Below are 23,439 nucleotides of genomic sequence, written 5' to 3'. Positions count from 1 at the left end.
CTGAAACCACACAAGAGGAAAAAGGGTCTTATGCTGAAAACTGGGACACTGCTCAGGGTGCAAACAAGCTCTCTCTCCTCTTTTGTTCTTCACATCAAAGTTACAGTTTCTTACCGTAACATGGTTTAGGCTTGGAATGAGGAGACTGGGGTTCTATTTCCAATTATCTAACTGGCTCTCCATGTCACACTATACAGGTCAGTTAACAACTCTAGATGTCAATTTACCCATCTGTAAAATGGGTAAAATAATATCTACCTTTCAGGGTATAGTGAGACTTAATGAATGTTTATACAGAATTTTGAGATCTTTAGATATGTAAATTATTATTGTTATGCTCTTATCTGTTGCCAAACAAATAGGAATCAATTATCCAACCTCAACTTCTTTCCCACTCACACTGACAAGTTTGTACGTATGCACACGCACACAACAAAACCGTTTAAAAGCCTTAGCATCTTTCTTGCTCTTCCATAACTGACAGGTAATTTTCCAAGGTCAGCTAGGGAGAGCTGTTTATTACAAGCATTAGTTTCTTCCTTTCACATCAAAAAGAGGTCATAGAGAACAATAGCTATTATAAACTGCTCTCTCTGTCTGTCCTCCCAGGTAAATAAAGAGCAAGTTTACTACAATTGCATGTGATCTCAAAATCTTCCCTGGTTGACTAGATTTGGTCTGATAGGGAAGTAAGCGCTCCACTTTAGGGAATTTCCGAGCCTGGTCCACTGGAAGGCAAGGGCGGGGGTGGGGGGGGGTGTGGGAGAAGGAAGAGGATTGCCATACATGGATATAACCCAAGTAACTCTTAATACTGACTGGCAAGGGAGTGCAGAGGGATTACAGGGATCTCTTGGGTCTGGCATGTAAATATTAGTTCACCAAAGAATTTATGTGAAGTCTCAAATGAAAGCCAGTGTCTCATGTTTTTATAGTCTGTATCAAGGTACAGTACTGGTCACCAGCAAGGAGGATGGGGGTGTGGGAGAGAGATCTCTATCTAGGGGTATACATCAAAGTTTTGCTCCACTATGGGAGACTAAGATGACATCCTGGCAACTTGCACTGGAGATGTGAAAGGACAGCAATTTTGCTTCATGAAAAAGGGGCCTCAACCAGACCTGGTTGAAAGTGCCTAGAAAGCATGTTATGATTTCGTTTTATATTAACTGTTCGCTTCCAATATCCTTATTCAAGAAATAGTGAGTCTCTATTCTTTGACAATAAACTTATTCTTGTTTTCACAGTAAAAATATTTAAGTGCTATGATATTAAGCATAATGATGGTCCTGAGTTAAATCTTACGAGCTGGTGTGTACAGTTCCTTTGGGAACAGCAGTCCTGGTAATTCTGTGAGTGTTCAGGGGATAAGGGGCTGGACATCGCAGGAAATACCCAGAGAATTTGGGTGTTAGCATGTGCCTATCACACCTGTACAGACACAGAAAGGCCTGTGGAGGCCTGGAAGATAGTGCTTGTGGTGCCAGAGGCTGTTGGTTTCAGAGAGCTGATCTACAACAGGCACAGACAAGACTGCTTCACACTAAGGGCAGGTAGTGGAGAGGCACCTCACAACCATGGGTACTTTTGGGGAGCGTCCCAATGGTAACACAGGCAACTACAAAACCTCTCTTAGGAAAAAACAGCATGCTAAAAAAGGAAAATTTCCCCCTAAAAATTGTGATTCATTCCCACACCCGAGCAGTATAAGATACCTATGACATTTTCACAGATCAACAGTCTTACAGACAATATTCAGCTAGATAATGTTCTCTTTATTCTCTAGAAACTAGTTTGAGACCATATTGGATCAACTTGTGAAATGAAAAACAAAATTACTGACTGACTCCAATTTCTCCCATTTCTACACAATGGACCTCAGTCACCAGAGGTTACTGTTTCAGATAAAGGTTATTATCTTTAGAAACAAAAGAATCATTAAATCTTTTCTCCTAAATCTGAGACAGATTTCTACAATTAACTCTACTAAGATTGTAGCTATTGATCTTTTATATACAGTATTTCCTTCTAAAAATTCATTTGGTTGGCAATCAGCAAAATGCCAGAGTCTTGAGAGTTAAACTTCAAGTGTTAGTCTGTTGTATGCCTTCCTATGAAACATCTGATTCATGTATTTTACCATGTCTTTCTTCAAGTACTACTTATAAGTAGGACTTAAACCAGGTCAGAACTAATTATTTGTCCAAATTTTGTTGTGTAACCTTTGTTTTTATTGTTTATATTTGCCACAAGAATTGCTTCTCAAAGATTTATGTATACATGAATGTATATAAAACGTGATGACAGCAATATTCTGAATGCCACTGGAAAAATCTGTCATCAATGAACAGTTTGGGTTTGTTTTTTTTAATAAAAAAGGTTTATCTGGGTTATTTGGTATTAAAGTGATTTAATATAATAGTCAATGAAATAAATCACTTCAATGAAAAAGAGAAGATGAAAATACTTAAACCTAAGCAGGGAAAAATCAAAGCTGATTCAGAACCACATTAATGAGCAACTTCTACCCTGAATAAGATTAAATTTCAAGGAAGTTACAATAAAAAGTACGCAATGGGCTTGACTTCCATAAATCACACATATTTTGTATTCATCAAGAGCACACTAACACAACATAACATTTCCCTAGTATGAGTTTGTCAATAAAACACAAGTAAAAAGGGAATGAGAGAGAACTGGAAATGATCAGTGATATACTTATATGCTATCAATATTTTAACAAGCAGCTCCAAATTTGCTCTCTAGCCTGTGAGGAACCTTACATTTATGACTCTACTGTGAGTGAGCGTGGGGAGGGAAGGAAAACGTGGAGTCTGCCTATGCTTTCTTTGGAAATGTTTTGAAACTACCTTTCATTTGGTACCATCTAAGCCATCTTAAAAGGCTAAACATTTGCTCTTTAGGAGCATTATTACAAGCCTGACCTAGAAGAGATGTTCTATTAGTATTGAAGCGGGGATTTAATTGTACTAGAAGCAAGGGAATCAATACAATGTTCCCCTTTCAGATGGGCATGCAGAAGTTTAAGGAGGTGCTGCTGGAAGCCATCGCCATTCCCCCAGTGAAGCGGATGACAATTAAGTGAAGAATACCAATCTTTAAATAGATTAGCCTCTGAGCAGGGGATTAACAAGTGAAAATTTTCCATTATTGGGATAACTGCAGCTTCCTCTGAAGAGTCTGGTAGTGACCACTGTTAAAAACAGAATATTGGACTTGTCTGACAACTCTTGTGATCTCACCAATAGTCACAGTTCCTGTGCTCCTCTTAGCCCCTGTGTAGTTTCCAGTTGCATCACTGGAAGAACTACAGCAGACACTTACATACAATTTCAGAAAAGAGGAAAATGGACCTTTGAACAATTTCTGCAACATATAAGATGTAAACATACTTATCATACCAAATACACAAGCCTTTTCACCTCTTTTTATATTATACTCTTTTTTTATACTAATTGTGATATCCTTCTTGTGGTACTTCAAGTAGTAACACAGTATCTAACACAGTGTCAGTGGATTGTTTGAGAAATATTCCTTCTATACTCCAGTAACATGAGCTATCTACCAGCATTTTGTGATCTTTTGTACAAGAAGAACTATATTCGGGAGATGGAAATTAATTTTCTCAACTTAGCTTGTGATTACCCAAAATATGCTCCTGGACTTTTTGTACCAAAAGAAGAGGAGCTAAAGGCAGGTATCTGGAGTTGGCAGGAATAGCATTATCAGCATAAGCAGAGTATGTGAAAGCAGTTTTCTGAAACTATACAATGAAACCAAACTGATGCTGTCTAGTAGTAATGGAGATTATTTCTTTGCTGATGGATAGCAAGTATGCAGTGTAGTACGCAAAACTCAAAGCTGACCAAGATCTGAAGAAGGGAATTCCTTTGGCTCATGAAAGGAGATCTTTGCTATGGTAAATAGCTGATTACATTACACATATAAGTCTGTATGTTAAGTATATGCTAGAGTTTTCTATGCTGATAGATATCATGAAGCTTGAACAACCTGAGGAGACTCATACAACTCATATACATAAAGGCATATGTATACAAGTGAAATATTTATTAACAGAATGTTTTAATCAGGCCATTTCATTGTATGCTACACAAATTTGCTTAAAGCTGTTTAAAATTAAATATAAAATGTGTTCTTACCAAAATAACTTGGAAAAGTACAGGAACAAGATTACTTTCTTCAACAAGGCTGTAAAAAATAATTAAAACACATTTTTATTTATATTAATGATCTGTTATTTAACACAATGAACTTACACAGGGAGCAGTGCAGCAGAAGTCTTTGATACTAAAATCTATGACCTAGAACCTCATTCTTTGACTAACTTTTCATATAAATGAATTCCACTCCAGCTATTAAATAGAAACAGCAATGTAATTCTTCAGTGGAAATTACTCCCTGGGCTGGCCTTACTGATGTGAAGCAAATGAGTGGAACAGTAAGAAAATTAATATTTTTAAATGGCAGAAATTAATTAAAATTCAGAAACATACTATCAAACAGGCAATGTAGATGGTGAAATAATTTGAACTAATAGACCACAAAGCATACAGTGAATTTATAAGTATGCTGTGTGGTAATTTTATATGTATGCCCAATTAAATATCTTCTCTACTCTAAAATAACACGGTCCAATGAATTTGCAGCATCTTCTTTAAAAAAAAAAGTATTGGGAACTGATCAACCAGCATATTCTAAATATTTTCTCCATAAAAATCAGATACAGATCATATATCATAAGAGGGGAATATTCAGAAAAAGGACCACAGCAACAACAATTTAGATTTACACAGCATTTTTCATCCTACAACTGCAAAAAGTGTTTTATGTGTATTAATAAAGTAACCTTCACAACATCCTTGTGAAGTAACCATGGGTTAATTTGCTTCCTTTTAAGTTCCCACTCAAATCAATGAGAGTTAACAGGAACTGGTCCCTTGCTTTAAAAGTGTTCTACTCTGTTTTAATAATTTAATCTTAATAACTTACCTCATACAAAAATCAAACTAAGTTAAAAGAATGTTAAGACCACAACGTCAAACACTAGAAGTTCAAAAATGCCAACATTAAGATCGCTTTTACCACCTTAATTTGACCCCCTTGTATCTCTACATTATGTGATCAAGCAGTTAAAACTATATCATACTGTTTTTTCCACAGGATTCAGTGCACGGGATGGATGGTGCTCACTCGTTGGGAAGCTATTCGATATTTCATTTTATCTCATCACTCAATGTGCTACACCATGGCTTAGTCACCACACACCATCCAAACCATGCCACTGAATAAAGAATTATTAATTTTCTCATGGGCTTTCATTTGGTGCTTTCACCATTTATGTTTGTGAAGCATGAAGATTCCCAACATCCCCATGAGATTAGGTGGTATTGTTATCCCCATCGTACAGATGAGGATCTGAAGCATTAAGAGATCAAGGCCAAAACTATCCAAAGTGTTCACTAATTTTGGTTGTCAAACTGGAGATGCTTAAAATCTACTTTTTCAGAATACTTGGTATTATGCAGATGAGCCAAAAGCAAACGGTGAGACTCAGACTTTGCTAGGGGATTTCATAGCTACTATTTGCTAGACCATAGGGTAATCATGAGACTCTGAAATCCTGAGGTCAATTCCAGATTTTGGAATGGAGTTTGCTCTATTAGTGTAAACTCTTCAGTACTTGTCCTCCACCAACCTAACCCCTTCTAACCAGTACTCATGTCCCACCAGCCTGTCCTTTTCTGTCCCTATCGCCCTGCTCCCCCACAATCTGACCCTGTCCCTTTCAACATCTACCCATACCCAACCTGCTCTGCCCAGCTCCACACCCTTACATTTCAGGGAGGCTTTCTTTTCTTCTATGCTATCTGGGTGTCAGCAGGGGGAGCACTGAGATCATAGAAGACAGTCTCCCTGATACCACTTCTTATGCTTAGTAGCACAATAGCAGCCAGAAACAGCAATTACACAAAGTCCAGCTTGGCTCCTGTAGCTCTATGTATATCCCAGAGTAGTACTTGTAGGTGGAGACGAGAGTTGAAACCTGGGCTCTCGTGGAATGAGTCTGAACCCCAGTGGGTGGCAGCATACCAGTGGGAGGCAGCATGCCAGATACTTGGTAGCAGAGTGCAATGTACCCTGAAATCCACTTGGAGATTCTCTTTGTTGAGACTGCCTGATCTTTCACTCTTTCAGCTGTTGCAACGAACAGTCTGGGGGATTATCTGATTGGCCTTTTCCTCTGCAGGTAAAAGGCCAAGACCCAACATATTTTGATGGAGTGGAGTCGTCATTCCTCTTCTGAGGCATGTGGCTTCAGGAAGAAAACAGGTAAGTGAATGGATTGATTAATGTGAAACTGGGAGACGACCTTTGACAGAAGTTTGGGATACAGGTGCAGGGAGACTTTAGCTATATGGAAAGTTGCGAAAGTAGGGTCTGCCATCATGGCCCCAAGTTCACTGACCCTCCTTGGTGAAGTGATAACAAGGAAGGGGACTTTCATGGCATGGAGGGACACAGAGCATGACGACAGTGGTTTGAAGGGTGGTTTAGTTAGTGCAGATAGAACAAGGTTGAGGTCAAGCAGGTAGCTCTGGGTTTTATGGGTTGGAAGGTTCTGATGAGGCCTTTCCAAAACTTAGAAGTCAAGAGGTGTGTAAGACAGTGTTCTTCACTGGGGAGTGGAAGGTGCTAATTGCCGCTAGGCGGACCTTGAGAGAGTTGAAGATAAGACTGGATGCTTTCAAAAACAGGATATAGTCCAGGAGGAGGGGAATCCCCACCACTTCTGGGGAAAGTCCCTTTTATTTTGGTGCCAGCAGGCAAAATTTTTCCACTTGGCCCCGTAACAAAGCCTAGTGGATTCTTTCTTGCTGCTAGAGAGGATGTTTTGCACTTCTGATGAACATGTCCTTTCTAGAGAAGATGCCCATCCAAATACCACATTCTGAGGTGAAGCCACCTGTGGTTTAGGATGTCTGATCTTGCCATTGTGCTGCATCAGTAGATCTGGGAAGGTGGGGATGGGAATTGGAGGACAGGCTGACATACAAAGGAGGTTGGGAAACCAGCACTGTCTGGGCCACCAGGGGGTGATTAGGGTGATTGTCACTCATCTCATCTGATCTTGTGGAGTACCCGTGGTAGGAGCAGGAGACGAGGGAAGACGTAATTGAATTGGTTCGGCCAGGGGAGAATGAGGGCGTCACCCTGGGAGTGATGACCCAGGCCCCTACTGGAACAATATGCACTGCATTTTCTGTTCACTGCGGATGCAAAAAGGTCTCTGATCAGAGTTCCCCATTTGTTGACGATGTCCGATAATACAGTGTTGTGGAGTTCCCACTCATGATTGACCATAAATTGTCTGCTGAGCAAGTCCGCAATTAGATTCTGTGCTGAATGCAGCACATCTTGATGAGAAGGTATAATCTCCCTAGAGGCAGAGAGGGTCCAGAAAAGTGTGGAGATACTACATCTCCCAGAACAAACATGTCCTGGGGTTCTGACACTCTCCCCAGTCTCCCAGGAGTTAAGGGCATCCACTCTGTACCCAGTACCAGCACTGGAGCGATGGGCTTCCCCGAAACAGAATGGTCTCTTGTTTTATGGGGCACTGATGTTGTCAGTGTTGGTGGTCTGTACCCAGTACAGGTGGATCTGCCTTCTTGTGAGGCCTCTTCTCATGTTTATGATGCTTGGCATGTGTTCCCCCTCCACGGCTGGAGCCCATGGAAGGAGTGTCCCCTTTCTTGGGCTTGCAGGAAGTCTTACTGCCGTGCTTAGGGTCATGGTTCCTCACCTCCTGACTAGGCCCTGGTGTGGGGTCCATAGCGGTGATACCACCAGTGTCAGACTCGGACTCTGTAGCTGGAGGGGCACTCCTGGATGTCACAGGCCAGTGTACGGGGGAGGTTTTCCCCAGCCTGGATTCAAATGAGGCCTTATGGCAACTTCCATGATGTGCTTCTGGAGGTGGAGAGCCCGACCTTCTCAGGTATGGCTGGGGAAGGACTGGCAGACACTGCATCTGGATATGATGTGGCCCTCTCACAAGCAGTAGAGACAGCATTGATGTTCGTCCTTACTAAAGATACGTGGGTAGGAGGCACAAATCTTAAAGCCTGGGGTCTTTGGCATAGTCTAGTATACATGTGTGGGTACATGGGAGGAGGAGTTACAAAGAAAAAATAAGCCCCCAAACTATCTGTTCTACTCTAAAACTACTAAAAACTACTTAAAACAATCAAAACAGTGAAATTCTGTAAAAACTAACTATATACAACTTTGTTAAAATGCACCACACGTAAGTGGATCCTGATTGTTCCAACCAGGATCACGCAGCGGTGAGAAGGAACTGGAGACACAGTCGGTCTGCCCTGTCCTTTATCACCTCGGACAAAACCACGGGGCACATGCGTGGACCAACAGACACTATTTTTAAATCCTCTGGCTCCAGATGCTTGATGCATGTATGCGAAATCCTTGTGGAATACAATAGGGACCCTCACTCGAAGAGCCACCATCACTGGCCTCTTCTCTTAGGTTATTAAAAATGGTACCAATTTTTAAGGATGTTTCTGATGATGAAGACCTCAATGACTGCTAGGAATTCAACTGACCCCACGTACTCATTTCATATAGGCCACTTAATTGTCATCTCAAGATGGATTTGAATTGGTGACTGAGAATCACAAGGCTCCTTATTTCAAACTTGTAAGCCATCCAAAACCTGAACATACACCTTATGTATTATGTTTCTCTCTGAACTATAAAAACACAGAGTAATAATTAAACTTAAATTAACATTTCTCCCCACCCTTACAAGTCTGTCATTATTTGCAATTAACTTATTTTCTATTAATCACCTTATTTTCTGCATACCTGCAGTGCTTCTGGTAACTTTAACATATAAATCACAGTTCTTGGAGGACAGAGCTAGGTACCCAAGGGAAAGAAACACACAACTGCAGAGCACAGTGAGGAAGCATTTATCCTGAAAAGGTTTGAGATAAAGTGCCACAACCTAACTATAACTTTATAACAATATAACAAGATCATAGAATCATAGAATATCAGGGTTGGAAGGGACCTCAGGAGGTCATCTAGTCCAACTCCCTGCTCAAAAGCAGGGCCCATCCCCAATTAAATCATCCCAGCCAGGGCTTTGTCAAGCCTGACCTTAAAAGCTTCTAAGGAAGGAGATTCCACCACCTCCCTAGGCAACGCATTCCAGTGTTTCACCACCTTCCTAGTGAAAAAGTTTTTCCTAATATCCAACCTAAACCTCCCCCACTGCAACTTGAGACCATTACTCCTTGTCCTGTCCTCTTCTACCACTGAGAATAGTCTAGAACCATCCTCTCTGGAACCACCTCTCAGGTAGTTGAAAGCAGCTATCAAATCCCCCCTCATTCTTCTCTTCCGATCAGGTTTTTTAAAGTACCATTCCACTGGACAGTTTTCAAGCACTGTATCAGCATGATTATCTTAGGCAACATAACTCAAAAATGAATTTGACCTAGCACACTACACTGAAATATAGTATAATTTCAAGTGAAATAAATATTATAGATTTTTGGCTAAAATAAATTCTCTCCTAAGGGTTCAGTTTCATATCTGAACCTCTGAACATTTTGAAACACCATGCACTGTTATGTAGTGAAGTTAAATTCTGGTTAATAAGCAACTTGTTGTACAATGATGTACTTCTAGCTAATTTTCACATTCAATAAAAATATCTGAAGACAACTTTACTGTGAAGAAGGGCAGGGAATAAACTGGAGCATGCTTTTCAACTGAATAGCCACATTTGTGTTCGGAAAAACAAACATTATTGAGAGGTCAGGCAAATAAATTGAGAAAGTAAGTTCTGCTCTCCTACTCCATGTAACGTTTGTTATTTCTTTCCCCTCTGCCCTCACCTGAAACTTAGTACTGATTACTTTTTTCCCTTATGTCCCTTAGAATACACATCAGATATTTAGAATTTGCAGAGCTGACATGTGTATATAGACATAGATGGAGCACATCTGCTAATCAACTCAAAACATGGGATACAAAGTGCCATGGTAGTTGCGCAGACACATGTGAAAATAATTCATGTGCACTGACACTCAAACGTAGTCAATTTCCCTTCCACATACAAAGATGTAAAAACATATATACAAACAACATAATATGTTCTATATAAAACATACAATGCAAAATCAGGAATACAATTTATAAAAAGGAATATGAATATTTCAAAGTTAAAGAAGAAAACTCAATTTAAGGACATATTCTTGATCCTGTGAAGTCAACGGTAAGACACCCAAACCTTAGGGGTGCTCTACCAGATCCTTTACACAGGTTACAGCAACATGAAGGCTGACCTTATCTGATCCAGCTTCGAATGGTCACAAGAGGCTGTTACAGCAGTTGTACATCACCAGGTCATAGGAGAGTCCCTGCCATGCCTCCAGGACAGCAGTTGGGAAAAAGGAAAACCATGGCTAGTTCTACGCCACCCAAGCATCTCTCTGTGTATGGGAGAAACTCCAAGGCCCAATCTGCCAGGTTAACAGCATTTTTGTAATGGAGTGGAATGGCACAAAGTGGCTGGAGCACAGACTAGAATCAGGAATATAACATCACTTTCTTTTTTAAAATAAAAATTTAGATTAGACTGGATGCTTATGTGGCAAGGAGTTAATTATGAAGCACATTCTGTGGTCACGGAATACAAGGGATCATGATTATTAAAAAGCTACATAAATTACCTATATATTCTGTTCATGTACAGCAAAGTACAGCTAAAATAAAACTGATCATTCTTAGATTTTAAAGGTCATCTGCAAACCTTTAAAATGCAAGTGTGGAATAGCTGCAGGCTTTAAAGAAAACTTTGCATGCAAAACTAAAGGCATGAAGTCAAGTCATATGGTGTATTAAGACATTCCTGTGACAAAGTTTAAAACTGAATTACAATGACTGGGGAGAGAGAGAGAGAGAAAGAGAGATTACCATGCTCTCTGTTGCTGGCTATCATTTAGAGAACATTCTGGGTTTTACAAAGGAAAAGCCTTAAAAATTGAGGAGGGAGAAAGGAATTTGAATTTTAGTTCATCCGTTGAACTCACTTTATAAATGGTTGTATCTTCAAATAAGTTATCAGAAAGGAAAATACAGACAAAATACTTTATTATATTAATCAGTCATACATATTGCATATTGTTTGGAAAATATACAGATGCTTTATATATTTAGGATTATCTTTTATTTGTACATAAGTGACACTGTGTATATAGTATTTTATCTATGCCCATATTTAAATAATCAACTTGCACTCAGAACTTCTAATTGATTGTGTCATATTATAAAGGAATGCAGTCATATCTTACTGATATTAATAAATACCACCTTCTCACTGAATCATTGACTTTTCATAACATTAATAGGATGAGCTGGGACTTGTGCTTCGATTTAAAATAATGGGCAGAAGAATTTATTTTTAAGACATTCTAGTTTGCTTTATGGCCAAAAGGAAACCCATGGTATGAAATTTAACACAAGGCAAAGATTTTTTTAAAAAAATTTTAAACACACTGCTTACATAATTCACTAAACAAGAGAACCAAAACCAGCCATTTTAAATTCAAGTCTGTAGAATAAAGCTGGATTTAAAGTCAAACACTTATGGAAATACTTCTCACAAGTATTATCTTCATAATGGTTGGTTATTATGCCTACTATGTTTAGAGTGGAAGTAGTAATGCTTTTGTATTTATGAATGGATGCAACTTCAGACTCCAACTAAATGTTTTTTTAATCTGCAACACTCTGCTACTGTAATTTCCTTTTGCACATCAAAGTTACAAATTATTATGATTAAAGAACCATACATGAGAAAACATTTTCCTTCCTTGCCCCCAACATCTTTGGTTTCAATTTCCAGTTCTTGTATGTCTTAATATGGAGTATCTAATTTGGGGCATATCTTAAATCATGAGCAGCATTAAAAAAGGGAATTAAGGAAGGAAAAACAACAACTTGATAACTACAAGCCTGATCATGAAAGGTGTTGAACCCTCACAGTTCCCAATGAAATACAAAACTTGTGGCAAGATCCATGGTTTGGAGTTTAGCCTTCTGTTCAGGCGAGTAAAATGTGGGGTTTTGGGGTTGGAATAATATACCAACCTAGGCAGGGGTGTGTGCAGGAAATTAAATTTGACTGCTTTTGGAGGGGCACATTAAACACACGCTGCTAGAAGTTGCAGCACAGCACAGACACACACGTCCTTGAAGTTGCAACCACTAGTGGACATGATGGCTCTAGACCAGAAAGATCTGTCTCCAGTCTCTTCCTAGGGAGAAGTGAGGGTACTCCCTGCTTCTCTGAGAGCAAATAGACCCCCTTAGTTGCTCTTAACCCCCCCTTCTTGAGTCCCCCCCCCTCAGTATCCTTGTCCTAGGGACTGTTCCCCCTTAGGTGCTTCTCCCACACTCAGTGCCCCCTCCCTCATGGCACAGCCCTATACCCTCATCTCTCCCTTCCTTATACTCCCCCACCACCATTGGGGACCCTGTGCTTCTCCCTCCCACTCTGACTGACCCTTTCCTTGCCTGCCCCACCCCCAGAGACCAGGGATCACAGATGGCATGGCCAGCTGTAGCCCTCCGAAAGCTTTGCTTGCTGTGCGGTGCCCTGTGCCATGGGGCCAGGCTGTCATCGGCACTTGTTACTCCAGCTGGGGCGGCTGTCCTGGGTAGTAGAAGACTACTACTGGTTAGGAGGACTGTCACTCCGTATCATTGCTGCTGCTGGTTGGCGAAGGCAGATGGCTGTGGAGAGGTGGGTGAGCTAGTGCAGCAGGGGAAACTTACCACAGGTCAGAGCTCTGCGTGGGGCTAGGGCATGCTCCAGGAGCAGACTTCTAGTACAAAACTTGTGGGGGGGGCAGGTGCCCCCCATCCTCCCTAACTGGTGCCCCTGAAGGGGAGGACGAAGACGAGGAAGAGGAGCTCAGCTAGCAGCCAGCTGCCCTGCTGCTTCCTCCCTCCCCAGGGTACTGGGACACATGGAGATTTGGTTGGGGCGGGGGGAAGAATGTCCCTGCTTGCCCCCCTTGTGCATGCCCCTGAATCTAGAGAAAAAGAGAATTTGCTGAAATCAATGGAAATTACAGGTGCTTAGCACTTCAGCATCACACCCTATGTTGGACGAGCAGAACAGCAAAACAATGCCAGCACTCTATTTTTCTAAATCAGTTTGGTTACCAAATATTATACTTTTGTACATGCATCCTGCTTGAACACTGGGCTAAACTCCATCAATGAAAACTGCAGATTTCTTGACGACGCTTGGGGTTTGCACTGGTGCAGCTACATTGTTGGCTGGCCAATGATTAACAGAAGTGTGACAAATCCCCACTGTAGAAAAGGGATGAGTTTTCCAAAGCACTGAGGTGACTTCGGAGCCTAAATGCCACTAACTTGCAATGAGACAAACTTCCAAGGGCCTAAGCCCCTTTTGAAAAAGGACTTTAGTCACTGTTGAAAATTTTACCCAAGGTCTAAGGATGCATTTTGTGGCTGCCAAAGAGCAGGCACATATTTTTTAATAAATGCCAAAGACTCATGATAAGTACATGCAATTTTGTACTCATGATAAGTACATGTAAAATTTTGTAGCGCCTCTGACACAAAAGACTTTCTCATAAGCAAACTAGATCAGTGCTACTCAAAGTGGTGGTCCACGGACTGGTGCCGGTCCGTGAACCATCGGCTGCCGGTCTGCACGCACATTGGGAAAAAAAATTGCCGGTCCCCCACATCAGATAGCTTGAAAAGCACTGATCTAGATTAAATTATTTCAGCTGGGAACACAACTGTTTGAAAAACCATACTCAAAGAGTAGTTATCAAACTGGGAGGTCATTTAGTTGGAATTGGTCCTGCTCTGGGCAGGGGGTTGGACTAGATGGCCTCCAGAGGTCCCTTCCAACTCTGTTATTCTATGATCTAGTGGGGTCCCGCAGGAGTCTGTCCTGGGTCTGGTACTCTTCAATATTTTCATTAATAACTTGGATAATGGAGTGGAGAGTATGCTTATAAAATTTGCTGATGACACCACATCTTCAATTAGCCAAAAAGTAATCTCCAGCTGGGAATTCCCCAGCATGGAAGAATCCAAACTCCAGTTGAAACCAACGATAGGGGTCACTAAGTTTAAAACAAGGACATATACCTAATATCCAGCATCATATTCAATTCAAAACAATTTTGACAAAATTAGAGAATTGGTCTGAAATCAACAAGATGAATTTCAATGAAGACACGTGCAAATTACTACACTTAAGAAGGAAAAATGAAATGCACAACTAAACAATGGAGAATAACCAGCTAGGTAGTAGTACTGCTGAAAAGGACCTGGGGATTGTAATGGATCACAAATTGAATCTGAATCAACAATGTGATACAGTTTCAAAAAAAGAGACATTCTGTGGTATATTGGCAGGAGTGTCGTACTTAAGAGATAGGAGGTAACTGTCCCATCTATTTGCCACCGGTGAGGCCTCAGCTGGAGTATTGTGTCCAGTTCTGTGCGTCACACTTTAGGAAAGATATGGACAAATTGGCAAGAGTCCAGATGAGAGCAACAAAAATGATAAAAGGTGTAGAAAACCTACCTATGAGGAAAGGTCAAAAAAACCAGGCATGTTTAGTCTTGAAAGAAGACAGGGGGACCTGAGAACAGTCTCCAAATATGTTAAGAGCTATTTTAAAGAGGATTGTGATCAATTGCTCTCCATGTCCACTGAAGGGAGGACAATAAGTAATGGGCTTAATCTGCAGCAAGGGAGATTTAGGTAGGAAAACCTTTCTAACTATAAGGATTACTTAACTTCTGGAACAGATTACCAAGGAAGGCTCTGGAATCCCTGTCGCTGAAGGTTTTTAAAAACCACATTAGACAAACACCTGTCAGGGATGGTCTAAGTTTACTTGGCAAGGCCTCATCTTGAGGGGATGGACTAGATGACCTCTCGAGGTCTCTTGCAGCACTACATTTCTGTGATTTTATGTTCATGTTACAACTGTTACTTTGTATAGTAGCAGAGGCATTTTTTCTGGGGGTCATAATAACATGGCAAATAAGACAACAAGGCATTGCTATGGTAAGGTTTGAATGAATTTACTTCATAGCAGTATAAGTCTAAGAAGATACTGAAGCAGGTATATGAAGAACAGATATCTTCAAGTAGCCAAAAACTAATTGCCAGCTGAGAATTCCCCAGCATGTAGGAATCTGTGACACCCCAGTTGGAACCAATGATAGGGGGTCACTAAGTTTAGAAGACATATACTTAATATCCAGCACTACAGTCAAGTATTTCTGCAGAAAAACAGAGCTTGTCTACCACAAAGCAGGAAGATGAACTATGAGGACCTATGGATTATTCCATCCTTAGTACTGTACTTCTAGTTATGCAGGAAAGTTAATATTAGAAGAGTAAAACCCCATTCCAAATATCAAAATTAGAAATTGCTTTTATATATTTCTACTTTTCCCCCTTCTTTGGCTTTCCCCATATTATAAGGTGATCTCTCAAGCTATTTTGGTTACATCACTGGTAAAGTAGTTAGATGCTCAGCTACTAGAGTGATGGGTACTACAGACACCCTAAGATAGGCACATGCAAAATACCGTGAGACATTAATTATATAGGAGTTTAAGGATTATAATCTGGAGGGAAGTCCCAGTTCCCTTTCCTAACTTTTGAAGGATGCCAGAGGAGCCAATTGTTTTGTTTCAAAATACTACCTGTTTCCCAAACAAAGTTCACAAACAAGTATTTCCATCTCAATGAAAGTTACACAGATGCAGACATAATTCTCATAACCTTAATCTATCAGTTCTCATAGGCTACGTATATGCTCTTATAAGCGATGCTGGACATGGCACTTTTCTCTCTGAGTTAGTATTAAACCCCAGTGCTGAGTTGGAGTGCTGCTGGAGTACACAGTGCTGTTGGGGATTCTACCTTGTGGATGATGGATATACACGATAAAGAAAAAAGGTGACTTCTTTTAGCCATTAAAAATCCGACCGCACTTTTCACAAGAATGGAGGTGGCAATGTCGTGGGCAGATTCCAACTTGAATAGTTATATTTATCTTACCTAATTTCCCTTCAATTTAAATTAGCTAATTTATTCTTCACTTCCTGTTCCAAATTGTGTAGTTTTGCTAATCATTTTCTGTGATTCACACTAGAAGCTCTTATATTTTAGCGATTAAGTGATGTAAGTGCTGTTCTATTTATAAAACACACCCAATAACAATAAAATACATGTACATATTATTAAACACAATATTTGTACAAAAAAGAAAATCCAAAGCAAACCATCCCATTTAATTCACCTTCAGACAAGTCTCAGAAAGGTTTGCTCTGCCCCATAGGTCAACCAACTACGGCTGCTTTGCACCAGTGAGTAGGTTAATTACAGTCAAGAGCCTGTAACAAGGATCCCCTGGTATTAGAATAGAGAATTTTCTGGTTCTGCAATAAATGTTACTGGAATTGATTAGTTAGAGCTTGCTCTATAACCTTCTGCAAAAATTGAAGAGTAAAGCTAAAAAGCCTCTCCGCTCATACACAACCCAAAATTAGAATCACTTTGCAGTCTAATGCCAAGAAAACAATATTTATAAATGTGCATAATGAATTCCAAGTAGCTTCTTCACAATTTCACCACAAGAAAATGGCTTGAAGCCGCCTCTCCTTCTGCCACAGCTCTGGTTGACTAAGTGTTAACATCACCCTCAACTAACAACTCTGCCAAAGAAAAACAAGAATAAAATTTGATTGCAGAGAACAATAATTTTGGCATGGTCTCATTGGACAGAAATCGAAACAAGATGTGAGGATAAAAAAAATAATGAATGTATTTAATACAGACTTTGAGTGATAGCCTCTGGTACACTAGAGCAGCTTTGCACTGGCCCACTGTGCATGTCCCCTGTTTTCTGTCCCACCACTCCCTGCAGCTGGAGCAGGGGGCATGACTGGGCCCAAGGATGCATGTCTGGGAAATCCATGCACCTGGACATTCCAGGCTGCTGCAGTGGCCCCCTGAGGGCCACTGGCATCACAAACAAATCAGAACAGCCCTCAGATACACTAGTGTGCTCTAGCAGATCCTGCCTAACGAAGAGGAGCCACAGGATTGGTGTGCAAAACTGGATGAAGGCCTCATTTACACACAAGCCTAATAGCTGCTCCAAGCTGCAGCAGATGATCTGGCCTTTTAATTTTCCTCAGGAAAAAAATGAATAAATCAAGGTACTCCCCAGAACTGTGACTAATATAAAGATAGGCTTAAATCCTTTAACTCTTCAAGGAGCAAACTGTGAACAGATTGTCTTTTTGGTCCCCGGTTATTTTAGAACTATTTGCTCAAGTGTACTTTTTCCAAATCTCCCACTCTTGAAACTTCTCAGCAATTCCACTTTAACCCTCCAATGGTCTCCCGCAATAAGTAAGGGACTGAATTTGGGCCTTCAAGCAGACAGAAAATGAATCTTATTACGTTGGACATAGAATATTTCCTAAACTGTATCTCTACTTGTTAAATCTCTAGTATCCAACGGAGTGCTTTACTCTTTTGCGGTGAGGGTGATAGAGGGGTGGGAGTAAAGAGAGAACGTGAAAGATTTGTATGAGATATAAGGGCCATCCCTGAACTCTCTCCCAGATAGAACTGCAAACACAAAAAACTCAGTCTGGTGTGGATGAACTGCTGTGGGAGCTATTCTATAATTTAGTGTGAAATGCTGGGGGCAATTTTTTTTTTTTTAAGATCTTTCATAAGTACATGAAGGTGAGAGTTATCTGGGGGAAACAGGTTGTTCTTAAAGTTGGTACATGAGGGAGTGGAGTTTGGAGAGTTAAAAATAAAAATGTCATATCTCAGACATTTTTGTTTCTAATACTTGCTACAACTATCTATGTGTGTGAGAACAAATAAAAAGTACTTTTTAAAAAGTACAATAAAAAGTAGATTTTTTTATTGAATCTACTGATGCACTAGCAGTGCTAGTGTTTAGCTATAAGGTATCAGACGCTGAAATGCTAATAGCCTCCTGTAAGTATATGCTGAAACGAAAGAGGCTTACTTTAAATCTCCAAATAAACTCACAATTCCTCTTTATTCATGTTTTATCAGAGGGGTGTCACAGCAAAAAGCAATTATTTAGCCAAGTGGCTCAGCATGATTACTGACCCAGAACAGAGTTCTTATGCTCATTCCTGATCAGTGTTGGGTTTTTTTTTAAATTGTACAAGATTGCAGGAAACTAATATGTCTTTTACCAGCTGTGAACCACAAACGCAAGTTTTTACTTTAGCAGGAGGATAGACTGGGAAAAACTTAACAACCCCACTAATCCAAAATAATCTCTATTTTAATTAATTTGTTTTCAAAAATTGCTCACTTTACATTATTCAGATCTTTGTAATTTATTTAGAAAGGATGGAGGGTTTTTTTGTTTTGTTTTTTTAGGTATTCCCCTCCTTGTTGGAAGCAAAAGTATATTCTCATGTTTCCCCTCCATCCCCCCACTCCAATTTCTCAGTATGTCTTGTCACTTTACTCTCTTTACTATTTCCAAAACGTTTACCATTCCATATAAATATTTTAATAGTAATAAATAATAAAATCAAATAATAAGCATGTTTTTACATAAGGATTACTGTAATCCACCCAAGTCTACAGCAGAACAGTTGCTCAGTGATGCCACACAAAAGCAAGAGAACAGTAAAGTTACTCCTCTTAAAAACAAACAAACAAACAAAAAAACCTCAAAAAATTAGTCACATAGCATACACATTATCTGCCCTAAACATTCCATATCCATTAGAATGGAGTAGTTGCCCAGCATTAATTATGCAAAACAAGAAGAAAACATAAAAGCAAGTAAAATCGCTTAAGTGGGAAAAGAGATACCCTTGTTGCAGCTTCTACATGCCACAGTTTGTGTTCTGCATGTACTAAACAGCAGCAACATAAAACCTCTGCCTTAGTGGGATTGTACTGGTTTCCTGTTTCTTTGAGTACTAAATATAAGATTTTGTCTCTTATTTTTAAACACAAATCATAAATAATTTGGCTTCTCACTAGAAATGGCTGAATATTTTTGCATGTAAAGCTTTTTGCTATCTTTCCCTTAGTTGTAAAATCTTCTGGCATTTTACCCCCAAAATTATGATTTACATTGCACAATATAGTTGTTGTGGTTGAAATCTGTTTGTTTATGTTTTTGCCAAGGGTGAACAGAACTTTTCCCCTAGATAAATATCTAAGCTTGGTTTTGACCAAAAGAAATTTTTAAAATAAAACTTCTCTCGTGGGCCTGGCCCCTCTTCACAACTGGTTCCTGTCTTTCTTGATTTTCTAATATCACAGGTTCAGAGTAGCAACCATGTTAGTCTGTTGTAGCCCATGAACGCTTATGCTCCAATAAATTTGTTAGTCTGTAAGGTGCCACAAGTACTTCTAATATCACAGTAAATTGACTCCCTGGGGTGAAATCTTGCCCATTGACTTCAACAGTACCATGATTTCATCCCTGGTGAGTTAATCTACCAGTATGTTGTTTGCAACATTGTAGATGCACAGTCAGAACAGCTGAAAGCCCAAGACTTGGAGTATTTGTGAAAATTGGGAACTGTAATGCATTGCATTACACCATTCCAGACTGACAAATGATAGGAAGAGTGCCCAGATAAACATTGCTATCCATCCCAATATTTCCAGGATTGTTCCAATCCTGATGTTGAGATCAAGTTAAATAGTGATTTTCTTCTAGCCTCTGCCTATAAATCTGGCCCCTTGGAAATAACAGATTTTGCTTGATTCTATGTTGTAGGTTGCAAAAGAATTATAATGCAGTCTATCATTAATTTCAGTTTGTGGAACGATGTGTTTTTATATGGACACATTGATGAGTAATCAGAGACTTTCCTGTTCAACTCAGTGTGAAACCATCTACCACTACGGGCTCAAATCAGAAAAATAAAAATATGCTGGTTTCCATACTGTGGAAACCCACACAAAATCAGAGAAGCTATGATTGGTGAAAACTGATGGGCTGCAGATGTCAGATACAGTTTTGACCGTATTAGTAATATGCTCTGAATTCTACAGACCTCCCTTTCTGGTATCTGTAGTAAGCAAAGCTGTTAACTTCAGAAACCTGCTGTGATCATTGCTACGAACAACAACTGCTTATGTGCTCAGAGGCAAAAGCACCTAGGACTTTGGGGAAAATCTTAATAGAAACTTAATAAAAGGGTTAAGAAAAAATGCAAATGTTCTTTTCAAGAAATGTGCTGCTGGAATGTCTATATAAATCACAGTATTCATTTATAAAACTCTTGACATCAAAGGAAATAAAACAGTGCCGTTTAATTATGGTCAAGTGGTTAGGCTAATTTTTGCTAAACCTCACCTTCATATCTCAAATTTCAGAAATTACACTGAATTGAAACACTTTTCATTTCAATTACTTCATCTTACTTCAATAACTTTAAAAAAATATTATGCTCCATAAAATTCTTCAGTTTAAAGTAAAGTTCAATAGTTATCACAAATGGAACAGATGAAAGAGTCTGGCAAAATTAAGCCCCCTTATGGATTCTAAAACATTTACTATATAGCTTTTTTGTTGTTAAAGGACAATATTACTTTTTTGATGTTTTTGACAGAAGTTGACTGTATATTTTGGCAACCCAGGAATCTGTTGCTAATGGCACATTTTCAACTAAATTGAAATACCAGCTGTACAAAGATCAACAATAACTTAATATTTACTTATTAGAAGAAAAGGTTAAGACTACTCAGATTTGTATCCAACTGGAAATTAAAAATATAAAAGCAAAAAAATATTTCGATTTAGTGCTTCTCAGGTTCACAAGGCTTTTCAGAGAGAGGGAGTACAACAAAATATTAATCTTTCTTATACCCAAACTTCATTAAAATGTTGAACTTACATTAAACAAAAATTGTATAGAAGTTTGTAAAAGACAATGTTCATTTTCAGGTTGTGCTTTAACAAAAAATTATTCTGATTTTTTCTAGATCATAAAATGATCTAAGATAAGACTGTTCTGTACATGTACACACACACACACACACAAAAGACTGAGTTATAGCTGTGCTCAGCAGCGTCACTATATGAGAATTAAGGATTTGTTAATATTTACACTACATATGTAATTATTTTCAGAGGCTTTTTTTTTTGTATTTGACTATTTGAAACTTTACAGTTGCACTTCAAAGCCTGAAACTTGGACAAATGTTTACAGTCCACATTTGAAGCAATTTCCTTACGTGTAAAATTATCAAAAGTCGATCTTTAGAAAGCGATTTTATACAGTCGATCATGTATGTCCCCACTAAGCGCAATAGGTTGGTGGAGTGCGTCCTCAATACCATGGCTAGCATCAACTCACGGAGTGGTGCACTGTGGGTAGCTATCCCACAGTCCCCGCTGCCCACTGGAATTTTGGGTTAAGCTCCCAATGGGGCTAAAACATTGTCCCAGGTGGTTTTGGGTACATGTCGTCAGTCTCTCCTCCCTCCCTCCTTGAAAGCAACAACAAACAATCATCACGCGCCTTTTTTCCTGATTTATCCATGCAAACACCATAGCACAGCAAGCATGGAGCCTGCTCAGCTGCGCACTGCTGTTGTGAGCATTGTAAACACCTCACGCATTATCCTACAGTATGTGCAGAGCCTGACTAGGAGCCGCCAGCATGAGGACTGTTGTGAGGAGGACATGGACACAGACATTCCTGAAAGCACAGGATGTAGCAATTGGGACATCATGGCAGCAGTGGGGCAGGTAGATATAGTGGAACGCCAATTCTGGGCCCGGCAAACAAGCACAGACTGGTGGGACCACACAGTGTTGCGGGTATGGGATGATTCCCAGTGGCTGCGAAACTTTCGCATGCGTAAGGCCACTTTCATGGAACTTTGTGAGTTGCTTTCCCCCTGCCCTGAAGCACAGGAATACCAAGATGAGAGCTGCCCTGACCGTTGAGAAACGAATGGTGATAGCTCTGTGGAAGCTTGCAATACCCGACTTCTACTGGTTAGTCAGGAATCAATTTGGAGTGGGCAAATCTACCACGGGGGCTGCTGTGATCCAAGTAGCCAAGGCAATCAATAACCTTCTGCTAACAAGGTTAGTGTCTCTGGGAAATGTGCAGGTCCTAGTGGATGGCTTTGCTGCAATGGGTTTCCCTAACTGTGGTGGGGCAATAGACGAAATGCATATCCCTATCTTGGCACCGGACCACCTTGCCAACCAGTACATAAACTGCAAGGGGTACTTCTCAATGGTGCTGCAAGCACTGGTGGATCACAAGGGATGTTTCACTGACATCAATGTGAGATGGTCGGGAAAGATGCGTGATGCTTGCATCTTTCTGAACTCCGGGCTGTTCGAAAAGCTGCAAGAAGGGACTTCTTCTCTTCCCAGACCAAAAAATTACCACTGGAGATGCTGAAATGCCAGTAGTTATCCTTGGGGACCCAGCCTACTCTTTGCTCCCATGGCTTATGAAGCCATACACAGGCAGCTTGGACAGTAGTAAGGAGCAGTTCAACTATAGGCTGAGCAAGTGCAGAATGGTGGTAGAATGTGCCTTTGGACATTTAAAAGGGTGTTGGTGCTGTTTGCTGAGTAGGTTTAGACCTCAGCAAGACCAATATTTCCATTGTTATTGCTGCTTGCTGTGTGCTCCATAATACCTGTGAGAGTAAGGGGGAGACATTTATGGTGGGGTGGGAGATTGAGGCAAATTGCCTGGTGTCCAATTTTGAACAGCCAGACATGAGGGCGATTAGAAGAGCACAGCTAGGTGCGCTGTGCATCAGAGAGGCTTTGAAAATCAGTTTCATGACTGGCCAGGCTATGGTGTGACAGTTGCATGTGTTTGTTCTTGATGCAAAACCGCCCCCTTTGTTGAATGTACTTCCCTGTAGGCCAATCCCCCTCCCCCTTCAACCACAGCTGGCAAACGAAATAAAGTCCCGATTGTTTTGAATCCATTCACTCATTATTTATTAAAAAAATTGAGATCACTGACAAGGTAGCCCGGGTGGGATGGGAGAGGAGGGAAGGACAAGGCCACACTGCTTATTGTAGCCACACTACAAATCAAAGCTGTTTGAATGACAGCCTTCTGTTGCTTAGGCCATCCTCTGGAGTTGAGTGGCTGGGTGTCCGGAGCCTTCCTCCTTCCCCCACCCCCCGAGTTCTTGGGATCTGGGTGAGGAGGATATGGAACTTGGTGAGGAGGGCAGGCAGTTATACAATGGATGCAGTGTGGGTCTGT

The 23,439-nt window shown here is 40.2% G+C and overlaps 1 protein-coding gene across 8 annotated transcripts in view; it reads right to left on the bottom strand.

Moving 5' to 3' along the window:
* Nucleotides 1-23,439, bottom strand: part of ULK4 (unc-51 like kinase 4) — a 386,015-nt gene that overhangs the window by 178,526 nt on the left and 184,050 nt on the right. For 6 of the 8 annotated variants that reach the window (XR_012667171.1, XM_048838838.2, XM_075125675.1 and 3 more), the window contains one exon: nt 4,182-4,230. The exons of the other annotated variants lie outside the window; for them this stretch is intronic. Coding sequence is in view for 5 of the 6 variants with exons in the window: in XM_048838838.2 (XP_048694795.2) it covers nt 4,182-4,230 (49 nt within the window). In the remaining variant the exon portion in view is untranslated. The remainder of the gene's footprint in view (nt 1-4,181; nt 4,231-23,439) is intronic. 8 annotated transcript variants of the gene reach the window in all.

The sequence above is a fragment of the Caretta caretta genome, chromosome 2, assembly GCF_965140235.1.
Source record: "Caretta caretta isolate rCarCar2 chromosome 2, rCarCar1.hap1, whole genome shotgun sequence".
NCBI lineage: Eukaryota > Metazoa > Chordata > Testudines > Cheloniidae > Caretta > Caretta caretta.
Note: the sequence above shows the minus strand (reverse complement) of the source record. Positions and strands in the feature narration are given on the sequence as shown.